The sequence below is a fragment of the Onychostoma macrolepis genome, chromosome 01 (assembly GCF_012432095.1).
Source record: "Onychostoma macrolepis isolate SWU-2019 chromosome 01, ASM1243209v1, whole genome shotgun sequence".
NCBI classification, from domain to species: domain Eukaryota; kingdom Metazoa; phylum Chordata; class Actinopteri; order Cypriniformes; family Cyprinidae; genus Onychostoma; species Onychostoma macrolepis.
Window position 1 is genome coordinate 46797490 of NC_081155.1, and position 10048 is coordinate 46807537.

General features: G+C 38.2%; 1 protein-coding gene across 1 annotated transcript; it reads right to left on the reverse strand.

Moving 5' to 3' along the window:
• Positions 1-834: 834 nt before the first annotated feature.
• On the reverse strand, positions 835-9128 carry f10 (coagulation factor X). Its single transcript, XM_058778070.1, has 8 exons — positions 8969-9128; positions 8595-8755; positions 7457-7481; positions 7254-7367; positions 7033-7164; positions 6691-6965; positions 5989-6106; positions 835-2132 (listed from the first exon to the last, which is right to left on the reverse strand). The coding sequence occupies exons 1-8, from the start codon at positions 9027-9029 to the stop codon at positions 1513-1515; spliced, it is 1506 nt and encodes a 501-aa protein (XP_058634053.1). The 5' UTR covers positions 9030-9128; the 3' UTR covers positions 835-1512.
• Between the last annotated feature and the right edge of the window lie 920 nt (positions 9129-10048).

Sequence of the window (10048 nt, forward strand, 5' to 3'; positions counted from 1 at the left end):
AATATAATAAAATACCTAACTACATAATACTACTATTGTTAGAAATTGCAACAAAATTAAAATAGAAATATAAACTTTTGAACTGCGGGTTTCGTCTGGTCAGAGGAGAACTGGCCCCGACTGAGCCTGGTTTCTCCCAAGGTTTTTCTCCATTCTGTCACAGAGGAGTTTTGGTTCCTTGCCGCTGTCGCCTCTGGCTTGCTCAGTTGGGGACACTTAATTTCTAGCGATTATCGCCGATTTGATTGCACAGCTACTATTTAAACTAAACTGAGCTAGACAATGACATCTCTGAATTCAATAATGAAATGCCTTTAACTGAAAATTGAGTGTTTAATCTTATCATTATACATTACTGACACTCTATCCTCCAATTTGATACTGTTAAGTGCTTTGACACAATCTGCATTGTAAAAGCGCTATATAAATAAAGGTGACTTGACTTGACTTTGCTTTGGGTTTTATAAAAGCTGTCAATTTCTAATCAGAAAACACATTTGACTTTATATGATATGAATATGATAGAAACAGCTTATAAAATCAATTGTCATCTTCATTAAAACTGTGAAGCATCTCATTTGGTCAGTAGTCAACAACACTCTAACTAGAAATAACATTGTTTTATCAGTGAGAATTTGATTAGATTGTTCATAACTGGAGTAATTTATAGCGTATTCAAGTCCTCTTGGAACATTCGTATTTACGAGTTAGTAAGTCGTAATTATGACGTCAGGTGCGTTCAAGTAACTTTGGTCGATGTAAAATTCTATATAAAATTCTGATTTTTAAAAAATCTCTACTTCTGAAACATGACGAAAAAAACATGCTTTTAAGTGTGTTTTAAGTTTTTATTCAATTTATGAAGTTTTGTAAATTAAAATATTAAAATAGTAATATAATTTTCTGTCGTAATTGTACAATACAATGTTATTTTATACATGCGACTTTAATTGACAAGATATATAAAATGAAAATCATTTTACCAGATTTACCATCAATACAGATACTACATCCATCACATCCTAAATATTCTCTCACTGATGCTCCTAACTTACAATGTGGTGGCGTTCAACTCGTAAAAACGATCTGACATGATTTGAATACACCATTATTATATGTGACTATGGAGCACAAAAGCAGTCATAAGCAGCACAGGTATATTTGTAGCAATAGCCAACAATACATTGAATGGGTCAAAATGATCCATTTTTCTTTAGGACATTAAGTAAAGATCATGTTCCATTAAGATATTTTGTAAATTATCAAAACTTAATTTTTGATTAGTAATATGCATTGCTAAGAACCTCATTCAGACAACTTTAAAGATGATTTTCTCAATATTTAGTTTTTAATCAATGGAATATCAATGGAAAGCTTATTCATTCAGCTTTCATAAGATGCATAAATCTCAATTTCACAAAATGTTTTATGGTCACATATGCGCATAAAAGATTATGAAAGAAAACAAAATAATGTCATTGATGAATCAACATGAATTAAGACAGAAAGATGTCAGACTCTGCGTACGGGAGTCTTCCGAAGCAGCTCCCGCTTTGCTTTGGGTTTTATAGACGCTTCCATCTGCGGCATGACTTTGGCCATGGCGTTATGGATCCACGAGATGTATTTGGAGACCTGTGTGTAGACGCCGTACTTGCCCTTCCGGGCGCACCCTTCACCCCAGCTCACCACGCCCGTCACAAACCACGTGCTTTTGTAGCGTGTCACGTGCGGCCCGCCGCTGTCGCCCTGACAGGCATCCTTCTCCTCCTGATCGTATCCGGCGCAGAACATGCGGGTGGAGATCTTAAACTTGCTGGACTCGATGCACTTGGCGCGGTCGACGTACGGCACGGTCAGCTTCTGCAGGACGGTGGACTGGAGGCCGCCCTCGCGCACTCGGCCGAAGCCGCTCACCAGCCCATCCTCTTGGAGCATCAGCACGCGCTCGGCGAATTCACGCTCTGGAAGGCAGGCGGGGATGATGAATCTGCTGAATCTGATGGGCCTGCTGAGCTTGATGAGGGCGATGTCGTTGTGGTAGGTCTCAGCCATGTAGTTCTTGTGAATCAGAATCTCGTCTACGTCGTGTGTGACCTCACGACCCTCGTTGACCAGCGTGTCGAACTCACCTGACAGGAAGACACAAACAGGAGTGAGATCTCTTTAACATCTCTATTGTTTCTCACAGATGGACACTTTTACCGAACTCTCTGTGATGTTTCTCCTGAGAGTAATCTCACATGTGTCTCCTCTAGAGTTTAGAAAGAGATCTCAACCAGTGTTGGGGAAAGTTATGGCGTCAAATCTATGCCATTAATAACCGAGCGCACCACTTATGCAGGCGCGCGCGGTAAATCACTTCCGCGAGAGGAAAACCGATCTACACGCGAGGAAACGGGAGCCCGCGAGCTAATTTCAAACACTCAACACACTTTGTCAGTCGTGGGGGCTTGCTGTTTTAATTGTTATCTCTAACGCCATTGGATACTTCCCCTTTTCCGGAAGTTGTGATTGGACGCCTATGAAAAGGCGATCCATAATTCACATGTGACCTGAAACATGGCTTCATCAACAGACCAGATGCAAGTTGTCATTTATTTATTTTATTTTTTTTATAAATATAACATGGCTGTTTTAATGAAAATGTATTGCATGCATTGTCAGTAGAATACATCATTAGAATAAAAGTTTATTAACATAAATTAACATAAATTCTTCCTTTTACTAGTGATTACTAGTGATTACAATCTTGTGATGTTACAAAGATAAAAAAGGACCATAAATCCTTTTTTATAGATTTTAATGACAAGTTTCCATGGTTATTAGCATGGTAAATCTACCAAAAAGGTTATATTTGAAATTTTCATGCAACATAAAGCTTGGGCTATATTAACTTTGCAAAATGAAAATAAAATAAAATAAAACTAATAGTCAACTTGTTGCTATATGCTGAATTAGTTGTAGTTCACCACTATATGCTTACCCAACCATATTTATATACAACCTCAAAAATGTGAGAAGTGTCCATTAAATAATTGTAAATAATAATATGTGTTCCTGTGGCTCAGTGGTAGAGCATTGTGTTAGTAGCGCAAAAGGCCATGTGTTCAATTCCCAGGGAACACACATACTGATAAAAAAATAATAATAATGTGTAACCTGAATGCACTGTAAGTTGCTTTTAAAGTGTCTGCTAAATGCATAAATGTACATGACTGTATATCCCAAATTGGTTCAAAGGACCTTTGGATGAATAAATTATTTGTTCATATAAATAAGCAAGAGTTGCTGTATAAACTTTTTGGTTACATTTTATATTAGGTGGCCTTAACTACTATGTACTTACATCAAAAAATAAGTACAATGTACTTATTGTGTTCATATTGTATTGCAAAACACTTTTGCTGCTGTTGAGGTGGGATACAGGTAAGGTTAGGGACAGGTTTGGTGGTATGGGTAGGTTTAAGGGTGGGTTAAGGTGTGAGGGATGGGTCAACAGTGTAATTATAAATGTAATTACAGAAATTAATTACAGATATAAGTACATATAGGTATTTTTAAAAATATAAGTACAATATAAAAACATGTATGTACACAATAAGTGCATTGTATCAAATTATTAATTTAAATGTAAGTACATAGTAGTTAAGGCCACCTAATATAAAGTGCGACCAACTTTTTAATATATTTTGTATTACTACGTCAAATTTTAGGGGTTGATGGTAATATATTCTTTCATTGTAAGAGGGTTCTGCACTTTAGCCTACTTATATTTATTAAAAAAAATAAAAAAATAAATGACAACTTACATGCATCTAGTCTGTTGATGAAGCCATGTCATGATCACGTGCGCACGAGGGCTTGTATTGCGCGCAGAGGACAAGTGACGCGTGCGCGAGTGTTTGAAATTAGCTCGCGGGCTCCCGTTTCCTGGCGTGTAGATCTGTTTTCCTCTCGCGGAAGTGATTTACCGCGCGTGCCAGCATAAGTGGTGCGCTCGGTTATTAATGGCATAGATTTGACGCCATAGAAAGTTACTTTTAAAAGGAATGCATTACAATATTGCATTACTTCCTAAAAAGTAACTAATTTCGTTACTTTTTATGGAAAGTAATGTGTTACGTTAATTTTGATTTACTTTTTAAAATCTGGGCAGGGCTTGCTTGTTTGTTTTTAATATAAAAAAGTTTTAAAAATGTAAAAGCCCTTTCACAACAAAAGTGAAGTGAATGCGCCTCAGTCTGAAGGAAATATAGATTCACGTCTGTACAGTAGAGGACGCTCAAACTAATCACATGAAGAATATGACGCAGGAGAAGAAAGATCAACACTATTCAGCAAAAACAAAAATCAAACACAAATGTGTCACTTTGGCTTATTAGTATGGTTGAAATGAATCATCGAAGGTCAGTAGCAAAGACATTGGTCAATAAAATGGGATTAAGTACATAAATTATATTTATCTTATTTAACATATTTAGTTATTGCAGGTTTGTATAATATTCTGAGTTTGCATTTGACTGTTTTCATTCATTTCGAGGAATCCTGAATGTGTTTTAGTGCAGGTGAGATGAGTAAATAATGTTGATATTTAGTCTAGAACCACAGTAAGATCATGTTCTTACTCCTGATTTCTCTCAACACCAGAGCTGTCACTCAATACATGAGAAACACAGGAACTGGAGTCACTTATTTGAAAAAGTAACTCAGATATTTTCTTAAAAAGTAATGCGTTACTTTAGTAGTTACATGAAAAAAAGTAATCTGATTACGTAACTTGGTTACTTGTAATGCGTTACCCCCAACACTGATCTCAACCATGTCTCAAACAGTACTCAGATTCGCAAGGAATCAAAAGGCAGAGATCTCAGTAGCTGTGTTTTTATCACCCTGTTTTTATGCGCATTTTGAAGTGTCGCATCAGAAACAAGTGATGGAAACTCCAAATATCGAATAAAAATCCCTTAATTCGCAAAAAAGGTTTATGCTCGCTTGAGGTGGTTTTTGACTTGAGTAAAAAAGGCATAATGCAAATAATGGGAGATGGAAACACATTTTGTGAATAAATTGCTCCATGCACATCAAAAAAGTCATGTGATGTGATGGGATAACTTCACTAGCCAGCGGACGGATCTCGCTGCATAGCATCCGAGATGTTGTTACAGTCATTCTATGGTCATTTATGTATAATTGTATAGTAGTATAATAGTCTTCCACTTCTTTCTGTATAATAGTGTCTTATAATAGTATAATATCTTACACAACTGCGTTTCCAAACAGGAAGTCACAAAGGCTACGTTCACACTGCAGGCAAATGTGGCTCAAATGCAATTTTTTTTTTTGCTCACATCCCTGATAGCAAGCAACCATTGAATCAATGTTAAAAAAATCGTTGATTTGTCAATGTTAATTGCACTGAATCAAAATCACTTTTGCACTCGCAATTAATGTTGAGAAAATGTTGACATTTCAACAAACCACCATTATTGTGATCAGTGTTTGCTTTAGTTGGGCTCTTGAGTCTTTGTACTTTAATGTTAGGTTTTCATTGTCTCTTGTAACAATGTGTTAAAATACATTTGTTGAGGCAATGAAAACTAAGATCCATTGGGATCAGTTGATGGTGACTGTAATCATTGTGAGGTTATTTAAATAATTGTTCACAAGTGTGTTGTGTTTTTTATGTGTGAATAATGTGTGATACTACAGTGTGAGATTAAATGGTTTTAGTACTAGTTTTAGTCAACTATAATTACCCTTATGAGAACACCATAAAATATACTGATATGAAGGAGCAACATCTGAGCAATAGCATGTTAAAAAATGATGGATTATGGAGATTTACTGTTGTTTATTTGATGCATATCAAGCAGCTTTTTTGTGGATCAAATCTCTGAAAATGTGCATGAAAATATTTCACAAATGTTGAAATTTTAAATAAAGGGTCATGACAGTATTTCCTGATGCTCATATAAAAAGTCGTACCTACAACCACCCGGGTGGAGAGCGACTGATTCATGCAGTGAGCGGCCGACAGGACGATGTACTCGTTTAAGATGGTGCCGCCGCAGAAGCCGATGTTGTCTTCACTGATGAGAAGAGCCTGAGAGAAGATCCAACATCGACATGCTCAGACTGACATATTTCATGTCTCCAATGTGAAGTTTCATGCTAAAGAAGAGCTTAAAGGGATAGTTCACCCCAAAATGAAAATTCTGTCATTAATTATTCACCCTCGTGTCGTTCCAAACCTGTTTTCTACATTGTTTACGCTTTGATCTGAATGTAAACAGCGTATCCAACGTGTACAAACATTGCATCTGTTGTTTACGTATGAGATACTCTCCAAAATGGCGCTACAGGGTGACGCGGAGGAGACGAATTGTTGAATAAAGTCGTTATTTTTGTTTTCTTTGCACACAAAAAGTTTTCTCGTAGCTTCTTAAAATTATGGTTGAACCACTGATGTCACATGGATTATTTTAATGATGTCCTTGCTACGTTTCTGAGCCTCGATGGTGTTAGGGTCCTTGCTGTCTATGGAGCTCTCGGAATTCATCACAAATATCTTAATTTGTGTTCCAAGATAAACGAAGGTCTTACGGGTTTGGAACGACATGAGGGTGAGTCATTAATGACAGAATTTTCATTTTTGGGTGAACTGTCCCTTTAAAGAAAAGCCTCTACCTGCCATGGACAGTCTCCAGGAAGACACTCCATACCATTCACGATTCTTTGCTTTCTCGAAGACGATTCAGGCAGAATGGCTTCCTCCTCCACCTGACCCAAGATCTTCGGCTCGGGGAGGCCAAACATGCTGCTTGTCTCATTGCCAGGGGGGTTCGTGGCGTCTACGACAGGCTCATCGGTGGTCTCCTCTTCATTCTCAGTGTTGTTGATGTGTATGTTGTTTAAGATGCTTCTGGTCTTCTGAGGATGGACCGCGCCACATTTGAAAGGATCTGAAACCAAAAGGTGTTTAAACTGGGGACGGATAAACAACTCGCTTGAAGTCAAAACATCATTTACCTTGAGACTGACACGACTTTTCATTATTGGCCAGCTCGTAGCCTTTAGCGCATGAACAGGCGACGTTATTCTTCTCCACTCTGCAGAAATGATCGCAGCCTCCGTTTTCACTCTCACAGAGCGCAGGAATAGCTGCAGCGAGACACACAGGAGTGAAACTCAGTGCCGCTGATCGACTGACGGTCTGTTGTGTTATTACTGAACATCATGTGGCTCTTTACCAATCTCACAGTTGTAGCCCTTAAAGCCTTGCTGACAGTAACACGTGTACGGCCCGATCGCGTCTTTACACTCGCCGCCGTTGAGACACGGGCGGGACAAACACGCGTCTCCATCTGAACAAACACCAAACACACAAGCACTCGTATCAAGACTTACTTCACCATTAAAACCAAGCTGAACCCAAGGATCATTGCAGACTCACCAACATACTTGCTCCAGAAGTCATCCTGAGAGAAAACACAACACACATCCATCAGATGAACTGCATTTATTTTGATGTTTGTTTTCATGAGAATAGACCTTAGACCCCATGCTTTCTTTCACATGTGGTTATTTTAGTAACAAAAAATCTCATTTTCATCAAATGGTTCAAACAGAACTAAGTTTCTCATACAGCCTGAAAATGATTCGTTGTATTTATATTGGCCACATCAAGTTCAATAGTTCAACTCTGTTATGGAGAAATTCACACTGATGATAGTTGCTAGCTATTGGCTGTGACATTTCGGCACAAAACATGTTTCGAAAAAGAATTGGTTATCATTAGTTATTAATATTTGTAAGACACTCGGAAACTTCGTAGTACTCAAATTATAAGGGGATGCTTTATAAACAGTGAATATTGAGGGAGTCGTGTCCATCACTAGCTATGTTTCCATTCAAAGTTATGAATTTAAATATTAGAATACTGAATTTTGAATAAAACACCATTTCCATCCAATGTGTTCACAATGGAAACTGGCCCGAAATATCAATAATAAAAATTTAAGTTGGTAAAACCGGGGAACCTGTGGCTCTTTTTTTCCACATTATAATAAATGACTTGCGGCAGATGAAACGCAGTAACAAACTCTGTTGTGTTATCTTGCGTTGGTCGCCTGATGTTTGGAAATGCAATTGTGCGAGACAGTTACGGAGGTGTTTGTACCAAATCATCTTGATGAAGGACTTTGGCTCAGCCATTTCAGAATTATTAAAACAATATTTAAGATGGTGTGCGATGAGATCGGCGCAATGGTTTGTTCCGTTATCCAGTCACATAATCTGTTGAGGCAAAGTCACATGACTTTTTTGATGCACATTGAGGAATTAATTCAGTGTTTCCATTGTAGTTATTGTGCATTTTTTCTTATTAGATATAGAAATGATCAAACTCATTTGTGCATATAATTTTCTTTATGCACAACTTTAATGTGCATCTTGGCATTTACGTCCAGCATGCAAAATCCCAAAAATTGCACAAGAGTAGGTGGAGTCCTAACGGCCTGAGGTGGTACACATGATTTCCTGAACGTTTCCAATGAAATATTTAAAAAGAAACAAACAAACAAACCACCGACCGTCTTTTTAACATCCTCGAAGATTTCTCTGGCCTCCTCATAACTGCAGCGCTCCTCAACACACTCACGCTCCATGTTTCCCTTCTTTAGCTCCTCAAACATGGTGTTGGCGCGCCGGCGCCGGCTCAAGACCTGACTGGCATCTCGACTGTGGAGGAAGACTGAAGAAACACATGCCATCATCATCATCAAAGCCTCCCTCCTGATAGCAGCGGAAGAGCCGAGTGTTGAGAAATAAACCAAACCTTATCATTAGCATGCTCAAACTCACTCTGACATTGATTAGGCCTTAAACAACAAACCTTCAGGTCAGATAAAGAGAAATACGAGTCATTCTGAAGCTTCGGTCTGTTCGGGCGAGACGACGCACTCACCTTCTGAGCTCACACAGTGTATTAGAAACAAGCAGAGAAAATTCCAGAAGACCCAAGACATTGTGCTTTATCAGCGTCCAGCTCTTTCCCATTAGAGGATCGTCAGAAAACAGACAGAAGTTCAATGAACTCAGCGCTGGGAGGGAGAGAGAGACACAGGAACAGGGGGAGGAGAAACTGACAAGAGGACAAAGTGAAAAGCACCAGCGTTTACTCTCAAGACACGTGGGATATTTCAGTTCAGAGCTCATGAAACTCTCTGATGAGTTCATTTGATGTTCTCTACACAAACACAGAGATTCGAGAGCTGCAGCCAAGCGGAAGATTATCAGGGAGTAGCTCAGCTCTGTTTCTCACACAAAACATGAATGAAGACTCAAATGAGTGCTCATGTATGTAAGGGATTCATGAAGAGTAATGCTAATGCAATTACATTTATTAATTTAGCAGATGCCTTTATCCTAAGAGAATTACAAGGAGGAATACAACAAGCGAATGATCTTAAAGGGCTGGTAACATCTGTTTAGTCAGTAGTTTGATAATCTAACTAAGACGTTCTGTCCTCTTTGAGGTCACAGAGATGAAGATAGGCTGTTAAAGGGGTCATGACATGGATTATTTTTTTATTATTATTATTATTTTAGTATGTTCCTTGAGGTTTACTTATAATGTTAGTTAAGTTTTTCTTTTTTTCTTTTTTGCACAAAAAACAAATAAATATGTGGAAAAAGGATTATTTTCAACCCTCATTCTGACCCTCTGTCTAAAATGAGCTGTTTAAAGGGGCGGGTACTTTAAGGCTCATCAGTAATCAGCCGCTGTTATGATTGGCTGACGTCACTGCGTAGGAAACAGTATCAACGCCCCCTCGCTATTGCGTGTGAGTGTTTTGACAACATGATCAAAATAAAACGGTCATTTCCAGACAAAGCATTATGAAATTATTTACTTACGGTTTGTGATGCAGATCTAGTGTCGCTTCATCTTTTAACGAATGGTTCTTTGTGACTCTCCATGACACTGTGCCTCGATTACAAAACAAAATCCTCGACACCGGGACGCCTTTAAAAATAAACTATC